Raw genomic sequence first — 18,549 nt, forward strand, 5'->3', positions numbered from 1 at the left:
AAATTGCAGAAAGGTTGTCCAAATTAAGTTCTTAGCAATGCATATTTCCAATACAAAATCAAGTTTTGATATACTTATGGTATGAAATTTACGTAATATCTTCATGGAACCAGATCTTTACCTTTAAATGTGTTGTTGGCTATTGCTACAAATATATAAAATTTGAACCGCTTTGCATCTTCACCATCCACCCTTCTTATTTTATCTGATGAACTTGTGTAGAAACTTACATACACTTTTCCACCTATTAGTACATACTCTGCCCTAACAGAAAAGTTTCTTCATTGTGCACTCTTTAAATCATCCGAATGCATCCTGCCCCCCTCCTTGTCGTCCTCCAGGCTCGTCTGACCGTCTCTGTCCTGCTGCTGTCATCCCCCTCCTGTCTGCTCCAACCGCAGCATCGCCAGCCTCTACAAATGGTTTTAACTAATGTGTCTGTCTCTCTTTGGAGGTCGACCCTGTCAGCAGAGTGGCAGCAGTAGGTTGTAAAGCTTTCGCTACTGCATGGGTACTTAAAACAGGTGTTATGGGGGGATTTTTTGCCCAGCGTGTGTGCGGGAGCGAGATGTGCCGGCAACACAAAAGCCCTGAGGCGATAACAGGTGGCTTTAGAGGCTGTGCTGTTTCTCCCAAGAGCTCCTCTGTAACCGGCACATCCACAACAGATGCTCTGCATCTGAGAACTGCATTTATAGTGTTGTTCTCACATGCTGCTATAGATACATCTGTATTAATAAAGATATGTTTAATACATTTTGTAAAAAAAAAAAAAAAAAAAAAACACCTCTTATGCTTAAGGCTGCTTTGATTTTTAATAAAAGATAAAGGCAGCACTGTTGTAAAATATTATAATAATTTAAAATAACTGTTTTCTGTTTCAGTTTATTTTAAAATTGAATTTATTCCTGTGATGTCAAAGCTGAATTTTCACCAGCCATCTTCAGTCTTAGTGATCCTTCAGAAATAATTCTGAAATGATTTGCTGCTCAAGATATGTTTCTTATAATTATCAATGTTAGAAAACTGTTTGTTGTTGTGGCTTAATATTTTTATGAAAATGGTGGTGCAGTGTCATTTAAATGTTTAAGGTAATTATGATTAAAAAAAAAATTATACTTCAATTCAGCAAAGATGCATTGATCAAAAGTGACAGTAAGGAAATTTATAATATCAAAACAAAATTCTAATTTTCAAATAAATTCTGTTTGATAAACTATTAATCAAAAGATCCTGAAAAAAATGCATCACCATTTCTACTTAAATATTATGCAGCAAAACGTTTTAACACTGATAATAAGGACCAAATTGAGCACCAAATCAGCATATTAATTATTTTAAATAGTACAATTCAAAGTTTTATTGTTATTGTTTTTACTGTATATTTTTTATCAAATAAATTCAACCTTTAAAACAAAAATCATAACTATTCCAAAGTTTTAGCCGCCAAAATGTAAAGCAAAAGATGGGATGTAATTTTTAAAATCTGGATTAATGTGGACGTCGCCTATGATAGTGTTTGAGGTGTCAAAAAAGGATGCCATCAAAAAAGAGTGATGGCTCTTTTTCTCACTCCTCCTTTTAATAGACCCCTCCCCGTTCCTGTCCCTTCCTTATTGACCTTGCACCCATTCTCTCTCTCTCTCTCTCTCTCTCTTTCTCTCTCCCTGTTGATCTCCTCAGACAATATAAGTGCACATATATTATCGCTCTGCACTACGGCTTCGCCTGTCAAACGTGACCCCACCCTCTTTCCTTTCTTTCATCCCTCCTAAATCTCTCCAGTCCGTCCATCCATCTGTGCACACAGCTCAATTAAAGCCTCTGCCTCAGAGGAGAAGATTTTGCAGAGGCAGATCATATTTTTCTGTGCACACATAATCTTTGTATGGTACAGTAAAAGCAAGAGAACCTACAGTATGATGGATGTGGAGCACAGAATGGATATCACTCTGCACTCTCATGGCCCAAGCACCTGTGAGCCGTCTACAGACACCTTGTCAATAATAAATTTTGAGTGATTTATCCTAGAAAGACACAAGTCATTGTCATTCAGCGACAGGCAACTAGTCAAAATTCCTTTGCAAGCTAACCCACAATAAGCAACACAAAATCATGGTATAAGCATTGTATCTTTTGTATTACCTTGAAACACCATGTAAATACCATGGTTTTAAACATCGCAATCATTATTCCATAAAAAGCTCTATACAAAATGTACAAAAAATTCTATAGTAATTGTAATACATAATGTAATGTATAACAATCACTAAACAAGTACTGACAGTACGCTTTTGTAAATGAAAAGGTTAATTAAACAAAATCATGGAATGGTTTTATGATTTTTTTCTTTTGAATATTTTGGAACACCACATAAATACCTTTTCTTTGAATATGATAATCATTGAACCATGGTAAAAACATTTTTATAGTATTATGGAATTCGTTAAACGGTTAATGTGAAATGACAATCAGTGTACCATGGTATTTCCACAGAACTTTTTTTTTTTTTGGCTAAATTACAATTTGACAACAATACCATGGTATTATGACGTTACATTTTTAAGTAGATTGGGATGACATGGAAATATAGTGATTTACAAAGATAAATAAAATACTGTACCATGGTACTTCCACCATACTTTTGAAAAGGATAAATGAAAATCTGTAATTATACAACAAAATCATAATATCAGGATTGTATTAAAGTAGCTGAAATGTTTTAATTTTTAAAAAAAAATTATTTAAATGTGCCATGGTAACATGTTTTATGATTTTATGGTATTCTTTAAAGTTCCAATGTACTTCCACAGTACTTTTATGTAAGGAAAAATTCTCAATTTGACAAAAATATCATAGTATTACGCAGGAGTGCTGTAAGGGGGGAAGGTTAGGATGATTCTAAGGGCCTGATGATGGAGGGGGGCCCTCGAGGGGGAAACAGGATTTCTATGGAGGGGAATGCAATTGCGATTGGTATAGAGGGGAATGTGATCTGAACATAATTTTTTTGTGGAATTTAATATATTTAATATAGATTTATATAGTGCGATATGCCCTAAACTTTGCTAACAGTGCTAATAATTTGCAACCTGAGCGCTGCGTGAGACCCACCCTGAATCAAACATGCTGGCATGCTGCCAGGTGAGTGTGTCTGCATTTAAGAGACTGAAAATAAATGCAGGCCCCACCCAATGCTCTCACACTCGTATATTTGCTATTGCCGCCTGCCCCATCAAAGCGGCATTATTTGTTTTCAGTACTGCACACACCAACACACCACTGTGAGGGGCAGCACTGCGGACCACCAGTGCTCTCAACACCACAATACTCTCATGGGTGATTAACACAATTACACGGCCCAGCAAAACGAGGGGGAGGGAGGACCAACCATATAGAGAAAACAAATTATTAACAAGATCACAAACGTGCACTTTCAAACATTAATGCATTAAAAAAAAAAACACTTGAGCAACTGTTTCAAATGAAACAATAGAACCAATAGGTAGCTGTTAAGTAAATCTTATGAAATACAACAAATGTTTGCATTAGGTCTAGGTCAATAAGAGGCTGCAAAATGCAACCAAACCAGTATTAATATTCAAAGCAAGAGCACAGTCCTGCATTAAAGATGAAAACAGAAGAGCCTGTTGCTGATTTCACACGGGATGTGCGCAAATCCACCAGAGAACTGTTTCTGTTTACGAGAGAGACATCACAAAAAAGGAAGAAATCTTCATAAAAAAAAAAAACTAATAAAAATGCATTTAGCATCTCATTTAACACTAAATTAAAGTGTCTAAATGCAACACTATAGGAATTAATAAAAAAATGCATAAATGATAAATGCAATGCGATTATTTTGAATGGAACAGCACCAGTTTGCAAGACCACAACACACCACTGCTATATCGTTGCACCTCAAGTCTTGAAGGTGTGATCATCAAACTACAAGAAAAATCGTCAGTAACAAGCCAATTCCGTTTGACATCTATCAGACACTAAATGCTATTGACACTGTCACTGACAGCCTTCTCCACTTACCTCTGCAGTTCAGAAACGGCTTCGGGTTTCCGTCCTCCTCGGGCAACTCTGTTGTTTTATCTGTCCCTGAAGGTTCTTGTGTCTCCTGCTCTGTGTCAGATTGATTGTGGCCTCTCTTCACCGCTGATGCTGCAGTGCGAGGAAAACACACCCTCTCCTGGCTCCCTCTCTGCCTCTCCCCGTCTCTGATTGGCTGCCATCAAGAGCCAGTGACATCACCCTTTTTCTTCACTCTCCTCTTCTCCTCCCTTCCCTTCATTTTCTGACCATTCCTTTATTGTCTTCATCCTGATTTCCACTCTGCATTCCCCTGGTGCCAGATGAAATGTGTCCATAATTTCCCTGGTGATTGGCAGGATCTGTCAGAAGATGAGGAGAGATTCAGTCAGGCAGAGGAGAGATGACTTGGTAAAAGGCAGAAAGCTGTTCTACAGCACCATTAAAGGTTTCTTGCGGTTGGTTTGGTGGGTGCGACTAATAAGAATGAGAACTATACGTTATGCTAATTGGTGCATTGTTATGCATCATTTGTATGGTGGCACAGGGAAAGCTTTCCATTTATCCCTCCCTACACTCTCTCCTTGGAAGTGGAGGATAAAACATAGAAAGAGAAGATCCAGTAGTGTGGAATTATACTAATATGTGTGTGCAATACACAGTGCAAAAAATAAAAACAATAAAACTAAATGAAATTACTCACTAAAAATAAAATTAATCACTATTATTGTAAAATAAAATACAAATATTTCTATACATATATTTTACATTTATGTATTTTAAATACTGTATATTATATGTAATTTATCTTCAGTGTCACTTGATAAGAAATTATTGTAATATGCACAGTAGCATGTATATAAATGCATATTTCTATTTTTTTCTTTCTATTTTTCATCATAAACCTGACTGAAGCAAAGTTTACATTTATTAAAAAAAAGGTAAATATATTATCATGATACACAATTTCACTTCAAGCAAAAAAACAAAACAACATATTTCAAAGAGTTAAAATATGGAATATAATTATGTGAAAAAAAATATTTAAACCATTTTTACAGTGTAAAGAGCACAAAGGTGTGATATAGACTGCAAGAGGAAACCTTTCATTTATGCCCCTCTAAACTATTTGAACCATTTTATTTGTGAATGAAATCACTTCTGGGAAAGGAAAAGTAAAATCTGTTCAGCCACTCTTGAGGCTGATAGATTGTGACTAAAGGAGCCTTTTACTCAAACTAGCGCACGGTTGAATGACAAATGAATCACGCACAATTTGATTCATGAGGAAAGGGGACTCACAATCAGATGCTTTCATCTCTCCATCTACACAATCACCGTCTGCATGCAAGCACACTACAGACGAGTCTATATTATATATATATATATATATATATATATATATATATATATACACACACACACACAGTAAAGGTCAGTGATTGTGAGCAGTTAGAATGAATTTCTTTGTTACGTGACATTATCTGGCTTTGTGTTCAGAGCTACACTCAAGAGTCATTCCTGCAGGTGTCTCATGACACACACACACACACACACACTGAAAAACACCAGTCGCTGCCCTTTAACTGGAAACTAATGCCCAGTCTTCTGTTAAAGGACCTCAGTTCATGACCGGACCATGCGCACATCCTGAATCAGGCAGGACAAATGATGCTTGAAGGTTCATCTTGAAAACCTTGCGCAGGGAGTTGCCAGTTTGCATTAATGGCATCAAATTCAATAACAAAAGCTCATGCAAAACAGCTGCTTTGAATGAGGGTGATTTGCAAAGACTACAGACCGTCAACCACCAAAAACCAAATTACAGCGTTATGATCAAAGGACAATTCTATGGGAATTTCTGTATCAAACAGCTGGGCTCTTTTATAAAATAGTGGCACTCTAGAGATGGTGGAAAAAAAGAAAAAAGAACTGGAAATGAAAACATGGGATGTTGTTTTTGATTTCAATGCCCTTGCCTACCATTTAGTTAATTTTCTAACGTTCAACATACATATACATATATATATATATATATATATATATATATATATATATATATATATATATATATATATATATATACACACACACACAGTATAGTTATAATAACAGCCTGAGCATAAGAGACATCCTTCAGAAAATTACAAACTCTACCAATTCCAAGATTGTGTATATATTCCAGAGTGTGTATATACACACTGTATATATATGGTGTGTGTGTGTGTGTGTGTGTATATATATATATATATTATATAATATATATATATATATATATATATATATATATATATATATATATATACACACACACACACACACACACATGATCTGCATAATTAAAGAATATTTTTTAAAATTACATATACATGATTTACATTTACAAATATGTAACTGAAAAAATATAATTATGTAATATGTACAATATTTGTATATATACAATTATTGCATAATTACACATTTCCTGCACAATTGCAAAACAGCAAACAAAATAGTATAGGAATTACTTTGAAACCATTTTCACTCAGAAATTGCAAGTAAATTATTATAAAATAAAAATTATGAAACAGCAAGTAATGCATCAAATTAAATGTGAAATTTAGTCAAATCTACTAAGAATTTTGGTCTTATACTATATATATATATATATATATATATATATATATATATATATATATAAACTGTAAACATGGCACTAATTGTAATGTGTTTCAGTAATCTGGACTTTTTGGGTGTGTGAATAATTCATGAGTTGGAGAGAAGCCCTTCAATTAATCAGTGATTAACACTAGGTCAGACCATCAGAATGACCTCACATCCATTTAATCAATTCAATTAATCTATTAGCAGCCGCAAAATAACCAAGCTACACCAGAGACCCCAAGAGCGGCCCAGTGTTGTAAAGTGCATTTAAATGCAACCTCTCTGGCTTGAAATGTCAGGTTAACAGTTACTGATCCCATCTGCATGATGTTTTAAATCTGCAAGAGAGGACACAGTGTAACAACAGTACTCATTATTATTTCAGTCTTTTGGTCACAAATACAGACAAAAACAAACAATTGTTTCATCCAGCTTCTCTCCTCAGGATCTAAAGTGGGACAAGCTATGACGTTAATCTCCCTCTCTTGAGGTCTCTGGTTATTGTGCTGAAAATGAGTTAGAGAGATGAAGATAAAGGGAAACAGAGACCAGAGATGAAGACAGGAAGGAGGAAGTCAGCGCTTGATGATTTATTATGGGCACTGCTAGAATGCAGAGTCTGTTCATAAGTTAATTTGACTATGAGGTCATGCCAGCCGCAGTGGTGTCTGTGCTACTGAAAAGAGCTTTTCTCAGCCTCTGATTTGAGACTCCCAATCCATTTTCCAGACTGATGAGAAGCAAGTCAAGCAGAAGAACAAAGGTGAGAAAACATTTAAAAGGCATCACTTTGGGTTCTGCAGGGATTCACTGAACAACCGGTGAAAATGTGAAAGATGTTGCCACTAAAAAAGCAACTGTTAATTCAATCGCGCCGACTTTTCACAGATTGTCATAGAATTGAAAAATCTAAAATGAAACTCTGAAAATGATCAGTGCATTTATTTAAATCTCAGAAGCTCTTAATTGTTTCCCATAAACAGAGTCACTGATTGTTATTACATATGCATAATGGCCTAAAACTAATTATAACATCCTCTGCAAACAATAAGATTTGCTGGATCATACAGTGAAGCTTTTCACAGCTTTATATAATAGCATTAAAGAGATGTCTGTTCAGGAAATAATCATAAGCACTACTCAAGGTTAAAATATACATTCTCATTTAGGAGCATGAAGTTAATTGCCTTTCAGTCGGCCTGAAAAATGAAGCAGTCCATTTATTTCCTACCTTATCATTTCTCCAGGATAGTCAATATGTAAGCTGATTTATGCACACTGCACTACACTAAAAGTGCTCTGGCTATTTCTAAAAAAAAAAAAAAAAAACAACACACTTCATTAATGAACTGGCCTTATGCCTGGCGCTAGACGTTCCCCCAAATATAAATCTGTAGATAAAAGATAAACTCTGGAGACTGAAAAATGTTGAGAAAACCATAAGAGCTGCTTTGTTTTGGATACCAACACAAATGCCTTCTCCACACTGCTTGCATTATTAATAACTATCGATTTGTTTATTGATCAGGCAAAACAAAAACAAAGGCACTTCCTGTTTAATCAAACATCATGTATCCAGATCACCATTACCAATTAATTTTTACCTGAAAGAAAAATGTTTGGAATTAATAGAAATTATTTTTTTAGAAAAGTATTTTGTGTAAATGTATTAACTAATAGATCACTGCACTCCCTCTGCTGGCCAGCCTGAAATGCAAACTCATAAAAGATTAGTCAAAATATTATGAGAAGTTTTTCTGGATATACAATGTTGAGGTAAACCATGTACAACATCAGTTTTAGTCTGACCTTGGAAACTCTTTTTATAGCAAGTTGCACTACTGCATACACCTTTAATGAGAATTAAAACAAATGAATGCAAACAATAAGGACAGAATAGTCGGTTACTTGCAGATGCATAATTTCCTACACTTTTGGGGTGGGGGTTAACTTTCGTAGTCTGCATTACAGGGAGTTATAGGCCCATTCTGATGGTTTAACCTTCATGTTGTATTCCGGTCATTTTGACCTGGAGAGGATTTTCTTTTGCCCGAAAATGCTTGTTAAATGTTATCACACTGGACAATAACTTGCCGACTTTGCTCACAGGGTGTAACAACTTCCCCCAAAATATGATATATAAAACAGGCTTCATATGCTATAATTTATGATATATTGTTAACAAATATTGGATTACATTTTTGGTCAACTTGTTTGCTTTTGACTAGGCTGTTTTGTATTTCTTTTTGATTAATCTAAGCTCATGCAGGTCCATTTTTGAGGAAACATTAACAAAAAATATCTATATATTTTCTTTTTTTTTTATTCAAATTCAGAGGTGCTGAGCTCGGATCAAAGAGGCCTGCAATCAGTTGGTTCCAAAAAATAGAAACAAAACCGGTGTCAATTGAAAGAAAACAAGTTGACAAAACATTTAATGTTATGTTGACAAAGAACAATGAGAGATTTACAAGCAACTGGTCAATGTTGGTATACCACTTTTTTTTTTTTTTTAAATGAATATTTTCTGGGTACAATAGAACCAACAGAAGAAACACTGAAATTCAGCAAATGATCACGGCTCCAACATCCTCGCTCACCTTTGATCTTGCACTTTATGTTGAGTGGACTCCTGCAGTCTGGGGTGAGGAGGAGAAAGCAGGCGTGATGAACTGGATCTTGTAACTGTAACAGCATGGAAGCCCGGCTGGGACATAACTGGAAGCTCTAGATGGTCTGAGCTACTCATGGCACTTCACATCAGCTCCCATGTAATGAGAATGGGAGAGGGCAAGAACAAAGGCTAAAAAGCCGGTCCTAAAATACTGATACACAAAAACCCAAAGCAATAAATGTGACACTCGTGCAGGTGATCAATAACTGGACAGAATTCCTCATACATAACTCAGGATGAAGAATAGAGCTTTTAATACTTGGACCCCACAGCATGTGTCAAGTTAGTTTCCATGGACCTCCATCAGTATATTTCTTAACATATAAATGATATTTGCTCCTGTCAGAGCAAATGTGTAAGGCATACATTGAAACAACTCTAGAGGACACAGTGGGCTCATTTTATGCATTTATTTATGTAGCAATTTACGTTCTGATTAGCTGCTGAGAGGCTGCATCAGCAGTTGGGTAACCGCATGTGTCGGAGCACCCGCGGTTCAACGTCTCAATCCTTCACTTCTCAAATCGTTGTTCCTCTCCAAAAATACCACAAAAGTTGCCTAAAAATGTCCCCATTCTGAAAATCCCTGCACATCTGCAATTTCGCCAAAACCTCACTCCATGTTCTCGCCCTCCCGCCCTTGTCCGAGACTTCCCCTCCCCCAAATTAAAGTTCCCATTTGCAAAGCTAGTGAGGTCACACATTAGGAACAGAGGACAATCAACTTTTCTTTTCCCCCGCCAGAGGGTTACAACCATCCTCTTTACACACACAAAACAGTCCTCTCCTTTTTAACAGCCAGAGAAGAACAAAAAAGATTAAACGTAATAAACTCCCAAACCTTTTGTACAGAGAAACCAAACTAAATGGAGAAAAATGTCTTTTATATTAGTCCGCAGATATCCTTTGTGATCCTCTCAGGCTCTGTAATTTTAATAGGGAAGTGAGACACACACACATACCAAATACAGTTCGGTGTGTCAATGAGAGGCTCTGTGTGTAGGCAATGTCAATACATCTCTGTCACTCGTTTAGCCGTCCATCTGTTGTTTTAATGTGGATTAGAAGTAGATCTTGGCCATATGTATGATAGTGTGTGTATATGCATGTGTGTCATAAGTTAACAACATGTAAGTCTACATATCTCTGTGAGTGTGTCTGTGTGTGGGTTTAGGAGAGTATTTAGGCCAGTCCAAAGCCTTCAGAACATTCCTGAATGGCCATCAGCAGCATGTGTCTTAACTTCTCGTAGCTCTCATACGCTGGGAGGTCCAGCTGATTAAAGCTGGAAGGAGAGAGAGAATAAGAGGTGTCAAAGAATTTTTGGTTGTGCATAAGACCACAATTGCCATGCCATGCATGCAGCATAGAGATTTTAGAAATGCATTATGGAATTTCTGAATGCATCGTGTGGAAACATTTGTAATGTGTGTTTTGAGGCATCAGGACTCATTTACCAAGTGTGCGCAGAGGGCAGGCGGTCAGTGGAGCGGTCATCTCTGTGGATCTGGAACTTCTGGATGCCATTCATTCCTTCCAGTGCAGCAAAGCCCTGCAGTGGCACTTTAGATGTGCCTGTAACAAACTGCAGGAATTTAGCCCGGTCAGCCTGGTCAAAGGATCGTAATGCACGCCAGAACCACTGGATCTGTGGAGAGTGATGAGGAGAGAAAATTGAAATCAGGTACAGGATACATCTGGAGAAGTAAATGCTTTAAAGGGACAGTATTAAGACAATAATAATAAAAAAAACATGTACAAAACATAGCAGGAAAATAACTTGCTGGTTATAAAATTACAGAGTGCTCCAGGATTTCTGCACTTCTGGTTCCACTGCCTCAAAGTCAATGGGTTTTTGGTCTGTGGTTAACAAGCTCAAGATATGTTTTATTCTACATCATAAAATACATTATCCCACTTTTACTTGTCTTGAAATGGGTGGTTGCTAACAAGTTACAAAATGGGACAACATTTTAGTTTATTGGGGACATTAAACATCACGCCGAACAGGAAAACTCATCTAATATTTTACATAAAGATTTAAAGAGTTGTCGGAAGCTCAGTGGGGCTGACATAGAAGTTTTTAGCCTTACTTTAGCTTTTCACTTAAGGCAAAATGTAGGCTTAAAAAATTTGTGAAGATTGTTGATGATAAGTAAAATATATAAGAATCCTAAACACTTGCTGGTCACAGAGATAATCCAAAAGCCAAATGGAAAAATTCTATTGAGAGAACCAGGGTGACCTTAAATTCCAGGTCAGCCTGCAAAAATACGTCATCCCTGCAGCACTATGTGGGTTATGATCCTTTCCTTGGCTGTGTAACAGCAGTAAATTACATTTTGATCAAAGATCAAGGAAGACTTCAGAATGATGTGCAGAGATGAAGACATCATTCATAAAACCGTAATAAATAATAGAATCAGTTTATGTTGTCCTTTTGACCTCGTGTACAAACCTGAATAGAACTGGACTGATATTTGTGGTATTCTGTATTGGCCTTGAGGTCGTCAATGTCAATGTTGGGCAGGCCGGAGATGAGCAGCTCCAGCTCTTGCTCAGTGAAAATGGAGATCAGTCTCTTGGGGATGATCTCGTAGAAGCCCTCTAAGAAGGCAGCCAGCTGCTTACGGATTGCACCTGAGAAACACAGATGTTTCAGCTCCCTGACACACTCCTGAACCTCCCCGTTCCTTACTAGCAGTGACGTTTATTGAAGTGTAAGCTCACCTGTCATCTTCATCTGGCAGACCAGATGCACATATTCTTTCTTATTCTCCTCTGTGACAATGATGTTTGCACCATTGGCCTTCAGATCTCTCACTTCACACACGCCAAACTCTTGGACCTGAGAACATTTGAGGAGGTGATTATCATGCTGGTTTCTTCATAAATCAAAACGACAGAAATAAGGTAGTACGTTTGGTATCAAAATGAATACCTCTGTGCTGAATGTCAGCTCGTAGCCCAGAGTGGACACATCGTTCTCCAACAAGTACACCAGACCCTGGAAGAAGGGATAGTCTTCGCTTTCCATATCTGTATACCTAAGAACCACAAAAAAATAAAAATAAATTCAGCTTGTTTTATAAAGATTGTTGAGATAAATAAAACCTAAACTTGGCAGATTCAGTACCTGACGCTCTTGCCCAGGATATGCTTGTAGAAGCTGCGTGTGAAGTAACACTCTAATAGCCTGTTGTCATAGACTGCTTTAGCCACCACACGTCCCACAAACTTGAAGTAGCTGAGATGGTTGGGGTTGCAGTGGGAGGACGGGTTGATGGTGTAGGTGACCCGGTCGCCAGGAGAAGTGCGGAACAGGGCGTACATAGGGTTGAACATCTCTCTGGAGATGATCATGTACCACTCCCTTAACAGCCCACCTGCATCCTGACCCTCCTCTCCTTCAAACACTATATACCTGTAGAGAAAGAATCCATAAGAATGAAACTAAACTGCCCTGCTCTTGCAGCTATATGTAAAATACTAAGCAGGTTTGCGTGAGATATTTACAGTCTGTTCTTCATGTCCTCTGGGCTCTTGCGGTGCAGCTCTCTGTAAGAATCTTCAAAGACATGGTCTCTCCTCACATGGACGGCCATATCCTCTTTCCTCAGGCCCTCATCCAGACGCTCCAATTCCTGACGGAAATACCTAAGAGACACTCTTATTAGATAAAAGACTCGACCCATAGAAAAAATAAAATAAAAAAGATAAAGTAGAAACCTCAATAAGAAGGAGAACCCTCCAAAAAACAAATACACACAAAAACATGCAACAGGATTTTCACCCCAAAATCGTATAATAAAAATGATAAAGTTTATTTTGCATAAACAAAAAGACTGTTTAGATGTACTGAAATTACATTTTCCACATTCTACATAACAGATGTTTCACTTAAGAGTTTTTGTAATTTGCATTCTCCATAATGATTCTTGATAATACACTAATTTATAAGTAGTATTACATCAAAATCAAGGTAATACAAAATGTAATTGCAATTACATGTTGTTTGCATTACATTAATAGGATTACAGTATCGAGGAGAAAAAATCCTTTAATTTATTTTTTCTTATAATGTTTTGTCATTAGTGTTGTCAAAAATACTGACATTTTTACCAGTCAGTACTGAAAATTTAAAAACGTCCATTTCCTTCTAACATTTGAGTGGATTCTGAAAACTGCTGATTGGCCAACGTGTTCACACGCTCAACAGATATGACAGATGTTGGCTAGAATGATCATCATGTCACACTCTTCCTTGTGCACTTACACAGAAGCACAGGGGAGGGTTTGAAATCAAGCGTCTGTCAGCGGATCCATCTGTAGATGTGCAGATATATTAGGCATCCTCAGAGACACGGCTTTCAAACTCTCCCGTGCTTCTGTGTAAAGCGCTCAGTGAAGGCTGTATGACATTATTATAACGTTTTAAATACTAACTTTTCCTTTTGAATTTGGTGGATAAAAGGCAGTATCTTACTTGCGCTTGACATCAAAGTCCAAAATGCGGATGTAGTCAACCAAAACGGCAAATGGCCCATCTGCCAGATGAGTGGTGGACTGTCGCAGGATCTGATTCAGCACTGTGCGGTGGGTCTCTGTTAGACAGAAGAGGAGTTCATTTCGAGGACAGCCTTCATCTGTATTCATCATGTGTTCCTTTACACTGTGTGAACCTCCATAAGGGACCACAAGACAGCTTGTGTTTGACTGACTCACCTGCGAAACGCAGAAACTTCTGTGTGTCTGGAGGCAGGTTGGAGGAGATGTGCATAGAGGAGGGCTCCCTGGAAAAGAAGGGGTCCAGAGAGGAGGGGGTGGCGGGGGTAAGTGGAGCGGGGGACAGGGGGGGTGGCTCGTCCTTGATGTGTGACAGCTGGCTCTCTCGAGTGTCTCGAACCGGAGGTTTGCTTTCCCGCTCAGTGGCGTGCACCAGGAAAAAGGCCTCCACTGCAGGTTGCAGCACTACAGCAGTATAAAGAGAACTGTTAGCACAAAATAATTCCTTTATTTCTGAAAACATTCAAAAATAAATCAATATACCTAAAACTGCATGTTGGTCATGAGACTCCTCGAGCTCTTTCAGACACTCCCCTAGCATATCCCAAAGCTCATCCAGCAACAGCTGCTCACTCAACAGTGGCAGGTCAGGTAAACGCTCCTCTTGCTCCTGCTGACTGCTGCTCTCTTCACCTACACACACACACAAACCATATTTTAACATGCATTCTATATAAACAGTCATTTTAGACCAGGATTTTTCTCAAGATACATCAACGCAGCATCGGGTAAGCACATTTTAATCCATTTTCAAAAATTACTTTAAGACCATATAACTGGTAGATCCCTTGCAGTGCTACTATCACATATGATAAAGAAATTCAGTGATTTCGATGCTATAATTCCAGCCACTGATGTTCCTAAGCCATCACGTCACATCTATTGTTTCATTGGTCCTCACCTAATGCTGCCTGGTCCTGCTCTAGGGGTGAGGGCTGGTCCACATCCATGGGCGAATCATCTCTTTGAGCTGCTGGGGGCTCGGCAACTGAGTGCACCTCCGACTGAACCAGGGGAACCAAGGAACAGGGTGAGATTCAATACAATTCCCCCGACAGAGAAGAAGAGACAAACAGAGTGTATAATGTAGGAAAAAGATGAAATGGGGGTAATCACAGACTGAAACCAGAAGCAGTGCTTGAGACTCGGTATCATGCATCAAAACATTCAGACATTGTCGAGAAAAGGGGGGTTGGGATGGAGCTTAAGCAAAAAAGCATTGACAGCCAGCCAAACCACACACAAAGAGACAAAGCCAGAGATGAGAGAGGAGAAAAAAAAAAAAAAAAAAAAAAAAAAATCACAAAGCTGGATGCATGCAACATTCAAATATCTCAAACACTGCACTATACAGACTGTGCATTAAATGCAGTACAATGCAGTGGAAGGCAGAGCAGTGGAGAAGTGGAACAGAGATTTGGGTTTTAGGAAAGAGTCACTGGTAGGTCTTATGACAAAATTACTTTGTCACTGGAAAACAATTGTGAGTTCAGTGTAAGTTTAGTAACTTTTAAAATAGTGTCCAGGTGTTTGATAAATAGAGCTGAGGTGATCTTTCAGAGGGCGCATAGTTTTAATTTGAACTAGGGGTGTGCCATATCATACTGTCCAGGATAACAAAAAATCATGACAAGCACCAACAGTGAGAGACCGTGTAGTGCAGAATCTCATGTCTCTGATGAGAAGAGGAAGGGGTGGTTGGTGCTGGTTACTGTGTGATGATTAAAATCGTGAAATGGACTTATACAATTAAATACACCGCAGAACGTTATATTCTCTAATATTGCATGTGTTCACATAGCCCTGTCTCAAGGTTCAAAGTCCAAACCACGAGGGAAATCTGCAATGAAACTGTTGTCAGTTGCTCAGTAACATTTTTATGAATTTTTACAAGTCATATGACAATGTAATATGTGCATCTTCCCAAATTAGTAATGAGAGTAATTTGGAAATCTGCTGCTGTCAACAAAAAGCAGCACTGAGGACTTCGTATGGGTTTCTGTCAAAATAAAAGCTCCATCAACATGCATAAATGTTAGTTTTGTAATTTTACGGTTGTTCTGTTAAATAAAAAAAAAAAGTTAAGACAATTTTAATGATTGCCTACCAGCTGCAATCAATAAAAAGTTTTTCCCTATTTTTTTGTATATTGTCTTGAATATCATTAATCGCAAATATTCTTGAAATATCTTGAGGCTATATCGCCCACCCCTAATTTGAACTGCAAGCTAATATTTACTTGCATCATGATATTTGATGTTTAACCAGGGCTTGTCCGTATAATAAACAATTGAGATATTTTGCAATTATTTTGTTGGTGATATAAAACTAAGGATAATGAGTTCAAAGTCAGTTTAATTGAAATTTATTAGGTTTCCTAAAGTACTTTTTGATAGGATATTTCATCTCTTGAATATGAAAATATTAAAGATTATAATAATAAAACACTCTCAGGTTGAAAAGTCTTAATCACTTTTGCATGAATTTCCAAATCATTTCTTTTAAACTGAAAAAAAGTTAAATATTGCAGTTTACCCAATTAATTGTTAAAGGTGCCATATGCAAAAATTGAGGTAAAAATATCCATAACATGACCTACACGCATCAAAAGAATGAGAAGAAAAAGGGCGATGATGTCATTAAAAAAATGTCAAGTTATAGAGCTGCAGAGATATCAACCTTAATTAGCATTAGCATTACTAGCCCCAGCCCGACAGGTGTCGTAATACCAGTTTCGGCCATGGGAGGCGGTATGCGGGCAACATAACCACCAGCCAACCTGCAATACACGAATAACTCGCACGGCTTGTGGGCGTGCCTGAACCTGATGTCAATCATGTGGAAAGTACAGCACAGTACTTATTTTCAGTTCAGGGAAGAGAGAGAAATTATGGCTCAAGCCCTTGGCAAGAGACCACCACCCGCTACAGGGAAACAACCGCGCTCGGAATCACAAATCAAATCCGATAAGAAAAGGAGCCGAACCAGAGTAAACATCGGCACTGCTTTTAATCGCTGGAGACAACTGATGGACCTTAAAGAAATGAGGTTCAACTCTGAACTTGCAACATTTCTTTTCGATTGGTAAGTTAGATGCTGTTAGTATTTCGCTAGAAGTTTGTTTTATATGTTTGTGTATTTGTTTTCGGGAAGTTATAACATAGAAATGTATCGAAGGCTGTTCGATAAACGTGCTAATGTTAGCGATGGCTAACCGTAGCTGCGTTTGATAATTAGCTAGCTATAACTTAACGTTACCCATTTTATTATATCATAACTAACCTGCTCTGTCTAGTCTGTTGGTCTCCGTGTCCTGTTTGCTTCGTGGTTTTTCTGTGCGTGAAAAAATTGATGTGTGGCGTGAAAGCGTGTGAAAAGAGTCAATTGTGTGTGTCTCACGGTGAATGCTTGAGGGTTGGCACATTAGTTCCCAAGCAGAATAAAGGACAGGTTGATTATTGCCGTTTAGCGTTTGTATTAATCTATGATGTGTCCCTGTTTGCGTACAAGGACATAAAAAATAAATTAAAAGTGATACGTGGACCAAGGTCCACAACAATATTTAATGAGGTTAACTTATAACTCCTTGTGGTTAGTCTGCACGAGATCAACAAGCTTGTTTGCTTTGCGGCCGCTTTAAATACAAAATAAGCATTCGATCTACGTTAGAGCGTCTGAGCGCTCACAAATCTTTCTGCAGCGTCGTGAGCAGAGCGGCAAGAGTGATTTTGACGCTCTAGACGCCGGTGGTGTGAACGCACAGTTAGGCTTCAGCTATGGCTGTAGTGTTGTTGTGAAAGTAGGGGCGGAGCATAGAGACTATGCCGTTTCTCGTTTGTTACTCTAGAGTAGACCAATTCACTTTATTGAGGCATACTGCCCCCATCTGGTATGGAATGTGGAGTATGACTTGATTTTTTTTGCCAAACATTACAGATGGCACCTTTAAGCTATTAAAATTTCAATACATAAATTATTGTTCATTTAGAGAGAGAGAGAGAGAGAGAGAGAGAGAGAGAGAGAGAGAGAGAGAGAGAGAGAGAGAGAGAGAGAGAAAAAGAGGGCTTTCGTCCTGCCCTATGTCCCTCAAAACATGGATTGTAATTTTACTAAGTAAATCAGTAATAAGGGATAAGCCAGATAGCAACATTAAGAAATACTCAGGACATTATGAACAACATGAGTGTGTGTGAGGGTGAGTACAGTCAGTAGCAGTCTGCCTGCTGTCAGTGCGGCCCATGCTAACCGTGGCTGCGCTGGCCGTGCCAGCGGGGGGGTTGTTGGTTGCAGAGGTATTGGGGGCAGACGATCCAGCCACAGCCACAGCAGCGGATGCAGCAGCAGCGGAAGAGGATGCAGATGAAGAGGGTGGGGGAGCCTGCTGTAGACGGCGTGCCCTCTGCCCCTCTCTCACCATCTGAATGATGGCGTCCGCTTCAGCCTCCAGCTGACGAACCGCAGCCTGGATACTGCTGGCCGAGCCCAGACTGGTCGAACCTGCAGACAAATGGAGGATAAATATAGAGAGACCTCTGAAGCTGTCTATATCACTCAATGGGAGAAGGGAGTCAATTGAAAGGTTCAAAATGAAGCGTGGAAATGTTCTTAAAGGATTAGAGGACGCC

The 18,549-nt window shown here is 38.3% G+C and overlaps 1 protein-coding gene across 12 annotated transcripts in view; it reads right to left on the reverse strand.

Moving 5' to 3' along the window:
• Positions 1–9,589: 9,589 nt before the first annotated feature.
• The window catches only part of LOC128012143 (E3 ubiquitin-protein ligase HUWE1), a 41,560-nt gene continuing 32,600 nt past the window's right edge, over positions 9,590–18,549 (reverse strand). For 11 of the 12 annotated variants that reach the window (XM_052595174.1, XM_052595169.1, XM_052595168.1 and 8 more), the window contains 12 exons: positions 18,171–18,421; positions 14,826–14,928; positions 14,408–14,557; positions 14,084–14,329; positions 13,845–13,962; positions 12,875–13,015; positions 12,495–12,782; positions 12,300–12,405; positions 12,089–12,206; positions 11,817–11,998; positions 10,816–11,006; positions 9,590–10,643 (listed from right to left, as the gene is read on the reverse strand). In XM_052595174.1, coding sequence (XP_052451134.1) covers positions 10,541–10,643; positions 10,816–11,006; positions 11,817–11,998; positions 12,089–12,206; positions 12,300–12,405; positions 12,495–12,782; positions 12,875–13,015; positions 13,845–13,962; positions 14,084–14,329; positions 14,408–14,557; positions 14,826–14,928; positions 18,171–18,421 — 1,997 coding nt within the window. In that variant the 3' untranslated portion in view covers positions 9,590–10,540. The remainder of the gene's footprint in view (positions 10,644–10,815; positions 11,007–11,816; positions 11,999–12,088; positions 12,207–12,299; positions 12,406–12,494; positions 12,783–12,874; positions 13,016–13,844; positions 13,963–14,083; positions 14,330–14,407; positions 14,558–14,825; positions 14,929–18,170; positions 18,422–18,549) is intronic. The other variant, XM_052595175.1, reaches the window with a different exon arrangement.

The sequence above is a fragment of the Carassius gibelio genome, chromosome B23, assembly GCF_023724105.1.
Source record: "Carassius gibelio isolate Cgi1373 ecotype wild population from Czech Republic chromosome B23, carGib1.2-hapl.c, whole genome shotgun sequence".
Classification (NCBI taxonomy): domain Eukaryota; kingdom Metazoa; phylum Chordata; class Actinopteri; order Cypriniformes; family Cyprinidae; genus Carassius; species Carassius gibelio.